This window comes from Salvia splendens, chromosome 14 (assembly GCF_004379255.2).
Source record: "Salvia splendens isolate huo1 chromosome 14, SspV2, whole genome shotgun sequence".
In the NCBI taxonomy this organism is placed as follows: Eukaryota; Viridiplantae; Streptophyta; class Magnoliopsida; order Lamiales; family Lamiaceae; genus Salvia; species Salvia splendens.
Genome location: NC_056045.1, coordinates 5,204,758 through 5,224,615, shown reverse-complemented (window position 1 = coordinate 5,224,615; position 19,858 = coordinate 5,204,758). Strand labels below are relative to the sequence as shown.

Sequence of the window (19,858 nt, the reverse complement as noted above, 5' to 3'; positions counted from 1 at the left end):
GTAGCGTAGGGTCCATCAAGATTTAAGAATTTCCAAAATCTCATTAAAAAATTAATGAAAGTGGCTAAACAAACGGCCGAAAGCAGAGGAATAATCCGCCATATGACATTTAAATACCATACACAACTGTCAGAAATCTTCTCTACATATTTGTTTTTTCGCAGATATTAGAATTGTATTTCCATCAGAGTGCTTATGTTATGTATACATCAGACTTCCTTTTAATAACATCAAAAAAAATTTCCTCCAACTTCACACACTTGGGCGTTTTATACTGACTAAATGTAGCACTCCTCTTCTCCACAGCATAGTCCATCAAGCTCTTCAAAGCTCCCCCTCTCCACAATCCGAATCTCCAACGCCCCGATCGACTTGTCGACCACCCGACACCGCCGGTACACTGAATCCATCGCCTCCTCCATCGCAAGGCAACACTGCTCAACCACTTCGCCACTAGGCCAACCATCCGGATCCTTCAACAGCAGCTCCCAGAATATCACGTAGTGGCCCGGGATCGTCGCGGTGTCCGCGTAGCTCGTGTAGTCCACCACGACCACTTTGGACTCATCAAGCAGTTTGTACGCCCTCTCCACCGCACCCTGAAGAGTGGTCTCGTCGGTTTTATCCGTGTCGATGCTGAGCAGGACGTTCCACTGAGTGAGGAACCGGAACTGCGGCGCGGAGTTGTGGAACCCAGTAACTCGGAAAATGTCGCCGACTCTGTACCGATACAGGCCGTTGTAGGTGGTTTTCCTTTCATAATGTAATTTCCAAAAATACCCTTGACCTATTTTATATTATTAAAATAAATAATATTTGTTCCATTAAGATGTGTGGCTGAGATTTATTCTCTAGTTATACACTTAAGATTAGTTATATCTTGATCACTATCCTATATATATATATAATATATATATATATATATAATAAAATGTATCAAGAAAAGAAGTTGGTGATGATAGTGTTTTGCCTTGATATACTATAGGGCTTCTGAGGCCAGAAAAGGAAGGCCTGCTGCCTAACCTTTTTTCAGGCTATGTATCATTTTGCTGTGATTTTGTTGAATCAACTAAATTATCCTTTTGAAAAAATAATACTTTAATATGTAGATTGCTGTGAAATACAAGTACAAGCATTGAATAAACAAAAAAACTGGATAAATTCTCCGAAATTGGAGTGTCTACAAACACAAAGAATCTTACTCATCAGTGTCGTCCCAGCTCCAGAAATAAACTTGCATCTACTTGAAATGGAACCATCAACCATGAGAATTCAATACAGTGTAACCAACAACACACAGAGAGCAACAACCAGAGTTCCCGGTCTTATTACCATCAAAGAAGTCGAAGATGAGACGTATCGTTCATTCTCTTTATCTGCCAACCGGTTTTCCACGAGTGTTGCAGCACCGTGACTGAAGAATCTTCGATGCAGAACTTGTGTGACATCACCGGGCTGCACCCCAGGAGGCCGGTCAGGAGGCATTTGATCGGTGTGGAGTGGCTGAACACTCCAATGCACGAGGACACGAGAGAAGGAGGGATGATTCTAACATTTATGTCGCGTATCGGACCTTGGTTATTGGGTGCTACTCGCGGAGACATCTCGTCGTCGGCCTCATTGTCTCCAGTTGTCACTATCTGGAGTCTGCTCTTACCGGACTTCTTCTTATGAAGGCCCTGCCGGTGCTTGTGTGACGAATCCCAGTTGGGTGGTGCCAGAGAAGGCACGTCTCGTTCGGGCATCAAGTTCGGAAGTGCGTGAGTGCTGTTGTTTCCAAAAACCGGGTTGTCACTAGGATCTGGTGGGGAGAAATCAGACCTAAATTTATCAGGAAATGCCACGACCGTACCATTTAGGAACTGAACCATCCGGAATTCTACCTGCCTCAGGGATTCTCCGGATGGTGCAGAAAAATCGGGCTGGAATTTCTCCATTAAACTCACTGTAGTTGGGGTGAAAACTTCTGACCGATGGCACCCTTCCCAATGGCCTTGGCTCATCTCCACGAGTTCATCCGATGATTGTATATGTTCCTCGGGCAAATTCAACTCCTGCACAGTTAAACTTCGATTATAACATTGAACAATAGAGTAACTTTCAATCATATTCAAGTTTCACGGAGCGGATTGAGCTTAATATTCAAGTTATAATCACTTTGTACACAAATTTAAAGCAATATAGAGACTCTCGAATCACCAAGGCACTTCATCTTTAAAGCAACACAGACATGTTACGCTTGCAACCAGCCACGAGTTCAAAAGGAGTTATCATCTTTCAATTCAATATAAACAGTTTATATATGTGTGAACAATTAATACTTTTGGCCAAGTTGAAGATGTTTGAGCATCGAGCTAAGAAATAACACTTCGATTGTCACTCAAAAAAGGACTGATATATTGAACTATTTTCAGAGAAAAACTGACCCTGAATCAACCAGTGCATGAATAAAAAAATGATCTAAAGAGCAACAGAGTAAGTATAATAAATTCCCAATCAAATGCGGAAGAACACGCAACAGAATGTAGCTGCACTTGATTGACAATTTCTAATGTATAATTTCATCCTAATAGATTTACAAGTGAATGCCACAAATCATTCGGACAAAAGAAGTTAATTACATTTAACTTTAGTCACGTATGCAAGCTTTAGGATCGGCATAAAGCAGGCCCAGTAATTTCAAGAAAATCAGGCTCCATAAGGAATGTGAAGAATCACAAACAATTAGGTAAGATGGAAGCTACTGTTGTAGCATTTCAAATAAGTAGCTTTGATTTAAAATAACCCTTCCATGTGGAATACCTATCCATTAGCCATTAACGAGAAGGGATATTTCCTAGTACAAATTAGATAGGATAAATGCAGGAATGAAATATTGCAAGCTCAACCGTGCTTATCGGCATACCTCTACTGTGTAACACAATTAGACCATATTGCAGAAACAGTTCCCAGTTAATCTAATCGTCCACATTTTAACGCTCTTCCACTAAAATCCAAAATTAGCACTGAACTTCACCATCTTAAGTTTCAGCTATAATCAAATTGCAGACCTTCACCAGTTAATCATATGCAATACTTATTTACAAAATGCCAAAAATATCACCCCTGCATATGAAGAGCTCTATCAATCATTTCATGTTTCCACATTTAGCAATCAAACAGAGTTTCCAACTACAATCATACTACATCAAAACACATACTTATATGATCACCATTACCATTAACAATGCAAGCAATCAGTAAATGAGGAAATGCTACATTGCATATCTATGATCAAAAAAATCAAGCTGACCTGACAAACCGCCTGCGCGGTGGCGCGTGCCCGATCCAACGGCGAGGCGTAGATCGCACTAAACCTAACCCCCTGGGACTTCAAAAACACGGCGAGGGCACGCGCCTGGCGCTTGCCGTTGGAGGTGAGGGCGGCGTCGGGGCAGCGGCCGGCGATCAAATCGGGCCTCAGATTCATGTGGCATTCGCCGTGGCTGACCAGATAGACCTCCGTGATCGCCCGATCCTCGTCGGAGGGGGCGGGGGCGGAGAAGCCGCGGTGGAAGTGCGCGGGGAGCGGCGGGAGCGACGGCGGGGGGGCGAGGACATTGTACGGGTCCCACACCTTGATGGAGGGCCCCGTGCGGGGCGTGCCGTAGGCGGAGAGCTGCGGGGAGAGCGGCGACGCGGAGGCGTGGCAGGGCAGCATCTCCGGCTCCTGCTCCAGGATTTTCTTCACCACGGCGTGGTCGGCGCTGTCGGGGATGTCGCGGGGGACGGCGTCGTTTTCCTCTTCCTCATCTTCGTCGCCGATTTCGTCGTCGTCTTCTTCTTCCTCTTCCTCTTCCTCTTCTTCCTCCTCGGCTTCGGAGGGGATTTGGGCGGACTGCGAAGAGCCCATGTGGTGGCGGGGAAGGGAGCTTTACTGAGATCTGTCAATGTCGAGATCCAATCGAATGGTTTGAAGAATGGGGATTTGTAAGATCTAAGACCAAAATGTAATAGATCTCGATTTCTGGAATTTTGGACTAACAATTTCAATGTCTTTTTTTTTCTTTTCTATTTTTTTTTTGCTTTTTGTGTTGAGGAATCTAATCCAGGAAAAAGCAGATTCACGTTACCCCAATTGCCCCGACATCACCATTTTCTTAAGTTATGTTTGCTGCGGTTTCCTACGGTTTTACCTAAAATTGCTAGGAAGTTTGATTATTCTGAATTTGAGAAAATAAAACTAATTTAGTTTGTTTTCATCACTTATTTTATTTATTTCTAGGAGTGACAATTCTACGGAGTATCACCTAATACATTTCATACTACACTTTCTAATACATTATTATAAAGTGAACAAGTCGGGTATCCATTACCTGATTTTTAGGGTTTTGAATATCGGGTGTTCGACACCCGAACACCCGATATTCATTTTGACGGCCCTAATCATGACCCAAAGGTTCGGGTTCTAGATTAGTTCTTGGGCTAATCGGGATGCTCATAAAATTAATTTTTATCAATGTAATACATAGTATGAAAAATAACTATCTGTATATATAATATACGATCCTTTAATTATGATAATTCTGGAATACATAATTAAATATTCAAGATTTATATGAATAGAATAAAATAATACTAAAGTAACATATTTCAAAAAATAATTAAAAGCATGTTTTAAAAATAAAAATAAATTTAAAACTGAATATAGATTGAAGTGTTTTTGTTATTAATTATATTTTAAAAAATCTCAAAAAAGTGTCAAAATGGGTATTAAACATACAAAACAATATACAATAGTTGCTTCTAGATCCAACCCACTATGTTAGCCCATCAGCATCTGGGTCAATCCTACTCGGGTTGCGAGCTAATTGGATGCAGGTTAGTTAGGTTATAATTTTATCGCACTAAAATTTTCCAATCGTAACCCTCTAAATTTAGCTAATTATGTGAGTCAATCCACGAGTTTTGGATTGCACTGACATCCCTAGTTGCAATAATATGGTTTACTAGCATTTATCCTTATTAATTTTGTAACAACTGCTATTAGTTAAAAAAATTGTTGTTACTATTATATATTTGCTGTTTTAACTTTAGTCCAAACATTCTTTTTAACGCTAGATTTGTTATTTTGAATCGACTGGACGCTTCATTAAAAGTAAGATGATAATATTTGTCTATTTTCGGCCCCAACATATGAAATTCTAGTAAAGTAACAAAACTGATACTACAATAAGTCAGGCCCAATTGTATTACAAACATGACCCGTGAGTATTTTCAATCAAATGCCTCCAGTTAATGTATTAATAAATAAATGTGAAGTGTGATTTAATTGGTAATCTTCATAGCCTTGCACTTAAAAATTAATAAAATTTAATTATGTAATCATGTAACCCCATAGCCCTTATAATATACTACTCCACAATTAAATATTTATAATTGCAACTAGATGCAGTCGACATTCCTTACCTCGATTTATGTTTGGATACAAAAATCATCCCAATGGAAGAACAGCAAACTAACAAATATCCAAATGTTTTGGTTTCGAATTTGGTGCAGACATAACATCGTAACTGACCATTTAATCGAGGGTGGATTCTACTTTGTTGTTTTGAGATTCAATAAAATATTTGAACAAAGGATTATTACCTTTTTTTTCCTCATGTAGCTAGATGATTGCACATACATGGTTTGATCCATTTCCTTAATTATCACTTATATTAATTAATCGATAAGAATTCATAACTATCATATTACTTGACACGTTTCTTTTCGGCACGTAATTTAAGAAGTTGTATTTAGTGAGTTAAATAAAATAAACGAAAAAATAAAGTAAAAGAAAGAAGAGAGTAAAGTAAAAGAAAGAATAAAGTATGTGAGATTAGATATTTTGTTTTTAGTTAATAAAGGAAATGACTCAAATAACTTAGGACAATCTAAAAAGAAATATGACTCAAATAATTTGGGATGGAGGAAGTATTGTTTTTTATATTTGATTTATGAGGGGTTTAGTCACGGTTAAAGTCTATGATTCTCTTATCAATTTCAGTTGCTAGACGTGGAACAAGTAATGTACTATGTTGTCTTGACCCTTACATCATGGCAAAAGAGAAATTATTTATTAGAATAATAGTTTGCGTGCATATACACATTATAAAATATTAATTGACGAGGTTGAATTCTTATTGACAAGCAAAGGATAATATTATAACCCACAACATTAATTTGAAGCTAAAATTAAGTTTTTGGTGGAGGGTGGCTATAATACTTTGTCTCATGATTATCCATCCGATATTACATCACAATGTTATTAAAATTTTAAATTTCATTAAGTATAGTAATATTGGTTCTATTTTACAATTATAGATTTTTTGTAATGAAGATTTAAATTAAAGATAAGAGATACTCGCCCCTAGTAGAGTGTTGGTCTTTTTGTGTTTTCTATTTTTATACTATTTTTTAATGAGAAACTTAAGGTGCATTTCGATCGCATTCGAGAGAGAGCAGTTTGTATTAACAAAAGATCGTCGAGAATATCTTACGTAGCTCTCTCAAACAGCCCAAATTATACACATCAATAAGTAATTTTGAAGTTGTCCGAAATCATATCAAACTTACTAAACTTGAGCAGGCAAACAAGAATTTTATTCTGAAAAATTAGTCAAATACTATTCATATTCGTTCCAATGTCCAAAAATTACATAAAAACCTCGAGGTGGATTATATTGGTGTGTAAGTTTCACGAATAACATCAAACAAATATAAAAATCAACCAATAATAATAATAGGAAATAATTAAGTATTAAGTATTCAATTTCAATTCGACCTAGTAACAAAACCCAATTAATTGCGGTGAAAGACTCGGTTAACAATTTTTTTTTTCACTTAAGATGAACATTACATATTTTTTCAATATTACATGAAAATTTCAGAAAATGTGTTTGTGCAAATAAAGGAGAACGAATGAAAAATGAATAAAAAAATAGCTACACTTGGCTTTCGTTGGTATTATTGGGATGATTGCAATATTTTTTAAAAATTTCATTTGTTTCCTTTTTTTTTGCACAAATAATATTTTTTTCAATTTTCATGTAAATTTATAGGATAAAATCATTCAATATGCATTTTAGATAAAAGCTCATGGAAAAATCTTTAATTTGGGAGAATATAATACGTTGAAAAAAAAATTCGAAATAAAAAACTACAACCAATATTTTATTGTGATGACATTTGTTATAATAATTATGACTTTCTTACTAACGATACACGATCAAATCTATTATAGTTGAGTAGTATTTTTCAGTTATGTATTTTTAATTATAATGCATGGTAAATCTAGAATATAGTAAGGGTGCAGGAGCACATGGGCATGGGGAGATGGGAGTAAGAAATTGGATTGCAATGAGTTGCATGGCGGCCACGTGTTTCATATATATTATCCTCAAATTTATCTTTTTCCAACATTATCATTATCATCCATCCATTCATCCACGCTACATTTTCATTTCACGTGAAATCGGTAACTATTTGATTTTTGAACCCTCTGTCCCTCAATTTTCTTACCAAACCAATCTCAAATCTCACAAGGAAATTATGTGTGTGGAGAAAAGAAAATTAGTTTAAGAATAATTTGTGAAAAAGTTTTTATAAATATAAATGAGAATAATTTTGGCGAAAAGAAATATTTTGTCCAACTTTAATTAAGTAGTATTTGAATTATGCCAAGATAAATGAGGCATTTTTCTTTTTAATAAAATTATTTTTTTATTTTTCAATTTTATTTTCTTTATAATTATTCTCTATAAGCTTAATTTTGTAAATATCATTTTAAACAAATAGTTTATCACGGCACGAAGAAAGTGCAAGTAATATTTTTGTCATATTTGAAAGTACTTATATGGATATCTAGAACGTACGTAGGTTTGGTTTTGAATTTGAAAACTGGGGGTTGAAAAGGAATTCAATTATGAATCATCGATTCATTGAACTTTTTTGAACGAGTTGAGCTAACAATTCTCCATTTTATAATTAATAAATATTGAGGATAATTATGATTGATGTAGCGTGGGCAGTAGGCAAACTTAATTGCTGAATTGATAGTGTAAAATTGAAATAGAAATTGGTGGAGATGAATGATACGTAGAGAGAGATGAGTTGGGATTATTATGTTAGTTAAACGGTGAATAGAGAGGAGTCACGAGTAACTTGGGATTTCCATTCAACAAATTTAATTCCATTTCATTTTTTGCTAAATTGCCTGGAATTTCCACTTCTTCCCTCCCCCACTACACTTTCAAATTTAATTCTCTTTTCAATTCAAACTTCTTTAATTACTTCGCATTATATATACATATACTATTTCGTCTCGAAAATCTGTTGTGAACAGCTTAGGAAATGTAAACCAGACCAAAAGGTGGTCAGAGATAGTCCCAATATATTTAGGAAATCAAAGTCCAAAACTCAAGATTTGTGGGTCTAAATGCCTAATCATGACCAAGAATAAAACGTTACTCATAAACCACTAAAACTCGTGTATAAAAAGAGGACCAATTAACGATTAAAAAAAAGTACTAATATATTTTCGTTGTATTTAACTATTTATACACGTTTTTCCTTCTATTAATTGAGTAAGAGTTCTGAATTACTACGCTATGGATTAAATATTTGCAAACTTAATATGCGAATTTTTTTTTTGAAAAAAATATCTATTGCCCTTTTGGTGATAAATGTCAAGTGTTCTTTGTTTCCGCTGTAACATCATGCATTTCTTTTTATCATTAATGATGCAAAACGTATAGAGAAATAAGACTAAATGGAGAAGTAATCAAGAAACCCTAGTTTCTGTGAAAACGAAATATAAATTATCAAAAACAAACTGTCTTCCAAAACAAAAGCAACGCTAATTATAAGCTTCTAGAAAACCGTAGAAATTCAAAAGAAAATAAAACGCAATATAGAAAATTAAAACTAAACCCGAAAAACAATAAATTGCAGTTTTCATCCCATAAACGATGTCAGATGGCCAAATCCATCGTCCGTCATCGCAACGGTGAGTTCGATTCCGAATAGCAATTCGCATGTACTGTGCGAATTTCAAATCGTTCTGACATCGTAAGTTTTTACAAGATTTCTACGTTGGAACTGAATCAATTAACATAACTAAGTGTTATTAATACAATGAAAACGAATTAATTTTACTACTAGTAGTCTACCACCACCTCTACCTAGTATTGTAGGGAGCCTTTTACTTTTCGAGAAAAAGATAAGAGTAATAACAGGTTGGTACAAGGTAATTTTCCTACTAGATCTCCATATAACATATTTATGGCTCTTTCCTAAAATAAAACAACCTAAATTTAGTACAGCTATGAAATGCACATCACATATAACCTTGAGCTGTTATGACTACTCACTACAGGCCACATATTTAGTCATCGTATGACTATATCGTCACAATTGAGTACTGTTATTAAATTAATGTACTATAAAAATGAGATTCACACTTTTAGTAGAGTAATTTTTTTAAGTTACATACATTCACATTTTTAAAAACTTATGTTAGTCTCTTATTTACACTCTATATGCCCTCACTCCTCTATCTCATACTCATATGTCATCTATAATTATTCAAATTACGAACATTATACTAGTATCATTACATAACTATTATAATTATGTTAAAATATATTTTGGTTAATATGTACTATATGTATATATTTAATACAAAATGGCAGTTATATTTCAGAATAATAAAGAAGCTTATGAGATTTAAAAATTGATTGAAATCTTGAAAAGCTTATTATTGTTCTTGACCTTGCGCTTTTTTTGTTTAGTATATACTTTTTGGTTTAAGTACCTTGTTCCTAGAAAAATGAAAAATGAAAAATGAAAATGATTGGACTATGCAAATCATGTGATGAATTCGATAGCAGTTAATCAATTTTAAATCGCAACTCTCAAAATTAATTTTCTCCGATGATAAAACCGATACAAATTTAAAAAAATGAAAATAAAAATGAAATTATACCTATGTTTTAAATCTATCAACAACCCTCGACTGCATTAAATATTCCTTCTTAAAATCGTTATTTGTTTCGCGCGCTATTTTTTTCGCGTTTTATGATCAAAATGACATAAAAAAAAGCTTGAAAAGAACAAATCTTTGGCGGATTAGGTGGTCCCCTCCTACAACACTATGTCTGTCTTAATTAATCTTTATTCTCACATTTTTTTCATTATTGTATTCCGATTCTATTAATGTAAATGAAATTAATAGAAACAGATTTTCATATTTCTTTCAAAATTCGATTTTTGAATTTAATTTGTTTTGCAAATTTAATTCGGCTCGTATAATTATCTAGAATATAATCCAAGAGTAATTGTTAAATGTAGCCCGACATTAACTAACATTGTATCAGTAAGGTATTATTATATCTTTGTCAAATATGCTTTGCTTATTAGAGATGAGACTGGTGAGAGAACAAAATATAGTGAAAAATGTGAGATAGAAAAAAGAGTATAAAAGAAAGAAATTTTTGTGTTTAAAAAAAAAGTGAAAAAATGATCTGAAACGTGATTATATATTTGTACAAAGATTTATGAGATTATTTATTTTCTATGAAATGTGTACTTGCAAACGCAATAATTCAGAGAACAAATTTAAAGTTCACTGTATTTTATTAATAACTAGTCTCATATATAAAGCATAACTATAAGTTTCTTAACACACTCATAATATATAGAATTATGAATTTTCAGTGACCGTTGGTTAGAAATCAATAATGGTGACAATCAATATTTCTTACGCGGATGAAATATTAGATGAGCAAAACGGCGTCGCATGGTGATGCTTAAAATAAGGTCAATTTTTTTTATTTGATTTATTTTTTAGGGCAAACTGCCTTAAAAATCATAAATTTTTCTCATTTTTTTGTTTTTCACACGAACAAAAAAATTGGTCTTTAATGTCATGAACTTTGTTGGGTTGTGAGTATTTCCCATTTGATCCGACCCTGGAGTTTTCCAGTTGAAATTGTGTGGACGTGGCAAGTGACGTGGAGAACGCGGAAAATTCATGAAACGACGTCGTTTTCCATAGACAACACGACGTCGTCGGTACGGCGAGTTGCTCTCTCCTCTAGAAGCTCCTTCTCCGGAAACGGCGCGAAGGAGGAGGAGGCGGCGGTGGCTGCCGTAAGAACAAGAAAATCAATCCCTCCCCAACGACGACGCCCTCAAATTCTTCCCCGCCATGGATTTCCAGCTCCTCAAATCATCAAATACCAGCGTTTTTCACCACCAATTCACTTCTAATTTCGCCGATTTATTGCCTGCGATTTGACAGCAGCCATGCTTTAACCTCGATCCCTCTCAATTAGGGGTTTCTTTTCCGCTAAAGCAAGGGGAGAATTTAGAGTTTCACGATCAACGCAGTAATCTGGCGACTCGCTGAGCTCCAATGCAGCAATCTAGTTTCAGAGCCTGAAAACGAATGGAAGCTTCTCCAACACGGAGTGGTTTTCAACGCGCCTCCGACGGCGCTGGAAATTGGAGCGGTCGGATTCAAGCATGGGCTGAGTTGAGTCACTACACTTTGCTGCGGGAGAAGGAAGGGTGGAGCAGAAGGCCATGTGGATCATGTGAGGGAGATGGGGAAGGGCCAATTGTACAACTTTGATAGGAACTCCGACGGAGAGTCGACGCAGCGGGACGCACCGGACATTCGTCGTCTCAACCAGGCAACCGAACCAGCCAAAGGTCAAGCAAAGATGAGAGGACGAGCTGCAAGTGTCGTGCAAAGCAAGAAAGACCGTCCCGCCCATTTCAAGGACTTCACGCCTAATTAGAGATTTCAATGGATCTTTTCCTTATTTTATTTTATTGCTGCATATCTTAGTTTCCATATTTTGAACGATTTTGTTTAGTTTAGAATTGATAAATCTTTTCCGGTTTTCTTCTTGATTCTTTTCTGAATCGTAGAGTCGAATCAAGCAGGGTCCGAACTCTATATATAGAGTTCATTAGAGAGTGAAAAAATCATTGACAAGTAAGAAATAAAAGATCTTTTTCTCGAAACCCTAGTTCTTCACAAACCCTAGCGCGGCTTGGGTGTTGTTTCGTTCCATCTTTTTTAGGTGCTCCGTTCTCCGACAGGCTCTCATGGTCGGAAAACCCGTTATGGGAAAACGGCGACCAAATATAAAGTTCATGACATTATACGCCAATTTTTTTGTTCGTGGGAAAAACCGAAAAATGAGAAAAGTTTGTGACTTTTAAAGCAGTTAGCCCTATTTTTTATCGATTTTTATTCACTTCTTCACTATACACAAACAGAGAAGCTTTAGAGAAATTCGATTGTTATCCTGCCAACGAGAAAAGTTTGTGACTTTTAAAGCAGTTAGCCCTATTTTTTATCGATTTTTATTCACTTCTTCACTATACACAAACAGAGAAGCTTTAGAGAAATTCGATTGTTATCCTGCCAACAAATATAAGAAATGAGAAGATCCACGAGCTTGATGTATAACATGGAAACTATGACGTCTCCTTTTTCGTGATTTGAATGAGAATTGATAGAAATCCAACTCTTCTTCACTATACACAAACAGAGAAGCTTTAGAGAAATTCGATTGTTATCCTGCCAACGAGAAAAGTTTGTGACTTTTAAAGCAGTTAGCCCTATTTTTTATCGATTTTTATTCACTTCTTCACTATACACAAACAGAGAAGCTTTAGAGAAATTCGATTGTTATCCTGCCAACAAATATAAGAAATGAGAAGATCCACGAGCTTGATGTATAACATGGAAACTATGACGTCTCCTTTTTCGTGATTTGAATGAGAATTGATAGAGATCCAACTCCCTCCCTCAAACCCTTCAAGGTGGACTTGTCCAATTTTTTTCTGATCGGTTGGACCACTGGCCCAAATTTTAAGCCCAGATATACTGCTGGGTCAGTCATTTTTCTCGGTTTCAGTCCAAATATACTGCTGGGTCAGTTAAATTGGACCCACAATCGGCGACCCGCTTTGATACCATGATAGAAATCCATGGGTTTCATCCTAAAATCAATTGGTGATAGGAGGAGTGACCCATTAGAATTATATAGTGGTTTCAAGTCTATGTGAACACCGATGTGGGATAGTTATAAACATAGTATTTTAGTTACAATTGCCAACAAGAATGATTCATATTATAATAGCGAATGAAACTTTTGAAAAATGCACAACGATATTTTTTTATTAACAACAAATGTTACTGGTTAAATAACGTTAATCAGATTGGATAAAATCTAAAAGGCAGCGTGAGGAAGAATGAATGTATGACCTAGCCGTAAATGAGAAGATTTATTTTACAAAATTAGATGAAATTTTTAATAAATGCAAAATGATAGTACTCCCTCCGTCCCAAGGAAGATGACCCCCTTCCTTGGGCGGCACGGGATTTTATGCAACTTTATTTTGTGTGTTAAGTGGAGAGAGTAAAGTAAGAGAGTAGGAATAAAGTAGAGATAAATGGATTTCCAAATTTAGTAATGGGTCATCTTGGTTGGGACAAACAAAAAAAGGAAAATGAGTCATCTTCAGTGTGACGGAGGGAGTACTATTTTTATTAACAGCAAATGATACTTGTTGAATCACGTGAATCAGATCAGGTCGAATTTAAGCGACGATGCAAAAAAGGCGCAAATATGACCTATCTGTAGACGAGAATGAATCATTTATAAAATTAGGTAAAACTTTTAACAAAAGTAAAATGATACTTCCCCATCTGACATTTAAAAACACATTTTATCTCGACATGAGTTTTAAGAAATTATTTGACTTTATAAAAGAAATTAGTGGAAAGCGAGTTTCATTTTATAAAGTACTATTAACTTTATTAGAGTAGTAGAAAGTGAGTGTAATGAGTTAATTAAGTACGATGTCTACTACTAAAAAATGAAAAAGGTAAATATCTTTAAATGACGGACAACCCGAAATGTCAAACCGGGTTAGGTTTTGGCAGAATGGAGTATCTTTTTTAATAATAATAATCATAATAATAATATAAATTATACTCCTTGTTGAATAACGTGAATCAAATCAGGTCGAATCAAAACACCTGCTTGAAAAAAAGGCGCATATATGACCTAATCATAAATGAGAATGATTTCTTTAAATATAATTATATGGAAATTTTGAAAAATGCAAAACGACATTTTTTCAGTAACAATAAATGATACTCCTTATTGAAAAACTTGAATCAGATCAGATCGAATCTAAGCAATTACGCGAAAAAGAGCGCAGATATGACCCGGCCGCATACCGCCGGCACTAGATAAGAGCACCCGCAACGCGTGCCGCCGGCGTTCCGCGTGCCGTTCCGCCGGAACGGTTTCGCGGCGGAACGCGTTGCGGCGCTGCATTCCGCTCCCGTCTCGTTCCCATTCCGTGCCGGGTGCCGACGGCACGTAACGCGGCACGGAACAAGCCGCCACGCGCCTGGGCGACGTGGCCGATCCCCGTGCGTGCGTGCTTCCCACTCGCCGGCCGCGAGTGGGACACGTCAGCAATGACGCAATAATTATTTTTTTTATAAACATCGAATTTTTAAAAAAAAATTTTTTTAAACGGTAACATTACCGTTTTTTTTAACTTTTTCTTAATTTTTTTAATTTTTATTTTTATTTCTTATTCTATAAATACACCTAATTCATTCATTTTATACACAACTACACATCTATTCTTCCTACATCAACATCAATTTCTCTCCAATTTTCATATTCTATCTCTTCAAAAAATGTCCGGCGACGGCAATTACGGTGGTGGCGGCGCCGGAGGGTGGGATCTCAACGCGTTCGGCGATTGGGAGACCATGTACAACACACTTGGTGGTTCTGGGTCATCGACGCCGGGCACGCAGGGGTCGGCGACGCCGGGTGGGTACCAACCACCCACTTTCGATGTGGATGCCTACGCTCGAGGCTCGCAGCTTTCCCAGGGTTTGTCCCAGATTCGGGAGGATATCCCCGTTGAACCCACTCAGGGAGGAGGCCGAGGCGGTGGAAGCTACAGGGCTGCGTCTGAGGCACCCGAGGAGGATGAGGAGGAGGAGCCGGAGGATCTGGGCCGGCATCCCTACACCAACGAAGAAACAAAGGCGGTGTACACCGCCTGGCTCACCGTCTCATATGATCCCATCGTCGGCAACCAACAAGCCGCCAAGTGCTTCTGGGAAAAGGTCCGTGATGTCTACCACGAGACTAAGCCGAAATGGGCCCGGAAGCGCAAATATACAATGCTTCGTGCTCACTTTGGCCGAGTCGATTTACAGGTCAAAAAATTCTGCGGGATCTACTCCACCGAAGCGGCGCACTACCAAAGCGGAGCTTCGGGCGCCGACATACTGAGGGCGGCTTTGCGCGCCTTCCACCAGGACACCGGTGTACAGTTCAAATATGTTGATATTTGGCAGCTCGTCAAGGACGAGGAAAGGTGGGCCGGTGGTGTCCGCTCCAGCTCGGGATCAACCTCAAAGCGGACGAAGCACACGACGAGCGGCCAGTACTCGTCTGGTGACACCGATGCGCCCAGTGATCGTGGCACGCAGGAGGTTGGGGTTACGGCCGCCGAGTACGAGGGATCTAGCCGTGGGCGCCGTCGTCCGCAAGGGACGAAGGCGGCGAAAGCGGCTAGAGCGAGGAAGGGCCGAGGAGAATCAAGCCAGTCGGCCTCGGGATCGGGCTCACAAGGAGGCTCGAACACACTTATGGTGGCGTACATAACCGTCACAATGGCGGACACTTCCCGCTTCTCGTACGCCCAATACACGGCCTGGTGGAACGGAATTGTGCATATGGCAGGACTACTTGGTCTTCCCCCTCCCCCTAAACCTCGACCGCCTCCGGAGGATGATTCGCCGGCGGAGTAGTTTTTTTATTTTCCCACGTTTAATTGTGTGTTTTTTATTGTGTGTTTTTTTTTTTTAGGATTTGAATTGTGTGTTTTTTTTAATTTTTTTAAGTTTAAGTTGTAATTTTTTTTAATATTGTGTGTTTTTAATAAAGTATGTTTGTTTTTTAATAAAGTATGTTTGTTTTTTAATAAAGTGTGTTTATTTAATTTAATTTAGTTGGAAATAAAAATAAAAATTGAAATAGAATGAATAGTAATTTAAGGAACGGTTAAGGAACGGTTAAGGAACGGAGGGTTGCAGGTTCCGTTCCTTAGTTAAGGAATGGAGTAAAAAAGTACAGTGGGGCCCTCAAATAGTGGTTTAAGGAACGGTATAGGAACGGTATAGGAACAGCGTTGTGGATGGCCTAAGAATTTGTAAAAATGATAATGATTGTATTTATGTTTAATTCCAAAAAATCACATTCGCTAAGTTTGTTTCCAATTTTTCACAAAATTGAACCGATTTTTCAACTAGTCCATGTACTTTTAACCATAGTTGAATCAGCAATTAATGAAAACGAATTTATTATTTTTAATCCAATCCATTAAATTATTACTCCATATTAATGGCATTTTTTTCAAGAAAAAGTATAAAGCAGATAATAGTTCTATTTTCAAGAATTTTTTCACCACTTTTTAACTGTGATTGATGTAAATTATATACGTCCGATGTTTTATGTGGATTGGAAAAGGAATATACAGTAAACCGAAATGATTAATTTTCAAACTAAAAAACACAAATCCCTCTCTTTCTCTCTCCTCCCCATCTCTCTCTTAAATTAGTGAAAAGCCACTTGCCTTTTTTCGCCTACGTCTCTGCTCTCTGCAACTCTCTTTTGCAGATAACACACACTCAAACACACCCACAATGCTGCCGAGGGCCACCGCCGCCGCCTGGATTGACGCCGAGGAAGATGAGGCCATCTCCTGGCCGCCTCGCCAGCACAACGACGCCGCCGCCTCCGCCCGAGACGACGCAATCAACAACGCCTCTCTCACTTCCTTCAAGTCCATGCTCGACTCTGATTGCTTCCTCAACAATGCCATCGCCGCCCCCAATCCCTTCAACCTACCGGAATTCAGCTCCCTTTTATTCAATCCTTTGGATTCCTCTTCCTCCTGCTCTCCCTCCCAGCCTTCCACCTCGATTCCTCGCCCGCATTTTTACCCCCTAAATCCGTAATGCCCTCTCTCTTCACCGCCAATTTTGACAACGGCGGCTTCGATTTGAGCTGCGACCAGAGCTACTTCCCCGCTCCGGACGCGGTTTCCGCGCCTATGATGATGGGGTTTAACGGATTCAATTCTCAATTTCAATCCAGCGCCGAGTTCGCGACGCGGATGCTTCCCTTTTCCGACGATAGCGCCGCTGCTGGAGGTGCTTCCAACGCAATCAATTTCGAGGGTTTCGACCCTAGCGGCGGAGTCGGATTGAATCCGAACAGGCCGAACAGGCCTAAGCTGCTGAGGCCGCTCGAGGTCAAGCCGCCGGTGGGAGCGCAGCCGACTCTGTTTCAGAAGAGGGCGGCGCTGCGGCAGAGCTCGAGGCTGCAGAATTTGGGGCTATGAGCTCGAAGAGCGACGAGGGCTTGACGAGCGTGGATGACGCAGGGGAGATGGAACGGGGAGGAAGAGGAAGAGGAGCTTTGATGATGAAATGGAGGATATAGGCGCTGATATCTCCACCTTGAATTACGATTCCGATGAACCCACCGATAAATTCGGCTACAATTCCAACGGCAACAGCAGCGTCACGGCTGGCGACCACAAGGGGAAGAGGAAGGGGATGCCGGCGAAGAATCTGATGGCGGAGCGGCGCCGGAGGAAGAAGCTCAATGACAGGCTCTACATGCTCAGATCTGTTGTGCCTAAAATCAGCAAGGTAGGTCTCGATTTTTCCTAATCCAGTAACAATCGTTTGGGGTTTCTCAGATTTCGTCCAATTTCATGTTTTTTTTCTTTTTTAAATTTATGCTATTCAGTTTATATAAATGTGTTTCTCTCATGCATTTAATGAAGCTCGTGTTGATCATGTTCCCCTTCAGAAATATCAGAGGTTCAGACTGTGAGAGAGAGTGCATGCTTGTGTGCTGTGAATTCTGGGAATAGATGTTCCGTTTCCGATTTTGATTTCCTTTTCTGTTTTCTTTTTGGTGCAATTAAATAATTTGCAGATGGATAGAGCTTCAATTCTTGGAGATGCAATTGATTATCTGAAGGAGCTTTTGCAACGCATAAGTGATATTCATAATGAACTTGAAGCTACCCCAGCTGGATCTCTGCTTCATCCATCGACGAGCTTCAATCCTTTGACGCCCACACCACCGACTCTCCCTTATCGCATCAAGGAGGAAATCTGTGCAAGCTCGGCACCTAGTCCCAAGAACCAACCCGCAAGGGTACACGCATATGCATGTTTCCGTGTCGTATCTTTCTTTCTCTGTAATTTTGGGTGCTGACTATCGATTCCTGCAATCAATGGAGAAATTACATCTAGCTTTCTACTTAGGTCAAGAGATGTGCATAGTTCTAGTTTGCATGCTTTCATAATCTTTAGAAGATCAAGAAACGAAGTTGATGTTGTATAAGTATAACTCGAATTTCATACATGCAAATTGTTTTTTGGGTTTCCCTTATGGAATTCTGCTAACGGTTTTGTGTGCTTGAATTTTCTGGAAGGTCGAAGTAAGGCTGAGAGAAGGGAGGGCTGTGAATATCCACATGTTCTGTGCTCGTCGACCAGGTCTCTTGTTGTCGACTATGAGGGCTTTGGACAACCTTGGTCTGGACATCCAGCAAGCTGTGATAAGCTGTTTCAACGGCTTTGCCTTGGATGTGTTCCGAGCGGAGGTAGATTTCTAAATCGCTGTCATTTTCTTGGAGTATATCGATGTTAGATACCAATATCAAGCTTTTTTGGTGGTATGCATCTCATGACCCCACGAACTACGGGGATGCATTAATGTGTTTAATTTTTTTTCATGTTCTGTGCATCTCGTAGTAATGAAGATGTTAGATGAGAGGATCTTCGAATTCAACCAGCAAGATAGTAATAAGTTATTCGTCATCCTTGTTATCATCTAATTAATTGATAGGCAGTACATATTGAGCCTTTACCACTTGAAATAAGAAAATAGCAAAGTATACGATTCAAGTAAACTGGAACAGATTTTTGTTGAATAGTCAAGAACATGGATATTGCTAAAAGGCCAGGACTATCTGAATCCCGACAAGTTGAATATGAACCAGAACTATACAACATGTGAGTAGTAGTACTAAGATAATCTATCTCCCTGTTCTTGTTCTTGGGAGTTTTTATTTCTCTTATGGGAAGGTGGAACTGTATTGTCTTTGTCAATTAACTGCAAACATAGTCATTTTTGCAACAATATGCAATTCATTTCTCACCCTCCATTGATATGTCCTGAACTAAACTAGTACGCTGTCTATCTCTCTCTCTCTCTCTCAGCAATTCAGGGAAGGGCAGGATGTGTTGCCGGAGCAGATCAAAGCGGTGCTTCTGGATTCAGCTGGATATCATGGTGTTATGTAGATTTCAATCTTGTCTTTATAAACAATTTGCTCAGCAGTAATTGCTGAGTTATGAGTAGGTATGACTGCATCTCATAACAATGAATTCAAGCTAATGCTGTTAGATTATTTTGTGACATTTATTTGGAATTTTTGCAATCTATTTTTTTGAAAACATAAATTTTGTGATCTCCATGTCCTTGAAGTAGCAAATTAAACATACTAGTGAAGCATGAGTATGATGCTTGTTTGTTTAAGGTTATAGGCTTATAGCATACACCTATTCGATTCTTTCCATGTCAGTATTTTATAATTTTCACCATTGACTGTGATTAAATTAAGTTGGGTGTTCTTAGTTTTTGATTCTCAATTGGCACTAAATTTTTCTTTAATCCTACCTGTCATCCTT

At 38.1% G+C, this 19,858-nt stretch overlaps 1 protein-coding gene and 1 pseudogene across 2 annotated transcripts; one reads left to right on the top strand and one right to left on the bottom strand.

Annotated features, from left to right (window-relative positions):
* Positions 1–1,080: 1,080 nt before the first annotated feature.
* Positions 1,081–4,102, bottom strand: LOC121765791. Of its 2 annotated transcripts, XM_042162021.1 has the most exons (3): positions 3,293–4,102; positions 1,884–2,054; positions 1,599–1,801 (listed from the first exon to the last, which is right to left on the bottom strand). In XM_042162021.1, exons 1-3 carry the CDS (start codon positions 3,890–3,892, stop codon positions 1,745–1,747), a joined length of 828 nt encoding a protein of 275 aa, XP_042017955.1. In that variant the 5' UTR covers positions 3,893–4,102; the 3' UTR covers positions 1,599–1,744. The 2 variants fall into 2 exon arrangements, with proteins under 2 accessions (XP_042017954.1, XP_042017955.1); XM_042162020.1 differs by having other exon boundaries at positions 1,081–2,054.
* Positions 4,103–16,786: 12,684 nt separating this feature from the next.
* Positions 16,787–19,630, top strand: LOC121763390 (annotated as a pseudogene).
* The last annotated feature ends 228 nt before the right edge of the window (positions 19,631–19,858 follow it).

Excerpts from the sequence above, each read along its gene's own strand:
- LOC121765791 (XM_042162020.1), bottom strand. The coding sequence starts at position 3,892 with ATGGGCTCTTCGCAGTCCGCCCAAATCCCCTCCGAAGCCGAGGAGGAA. Across the intron at positions 2,055-3,292 it reads CCGCGCAGGCGGTTTGTCAG|GAGTTGAATTTGCCCGAGGA; the intron begins GTCAGCTTGATT and ends TTAACTGTGCAG.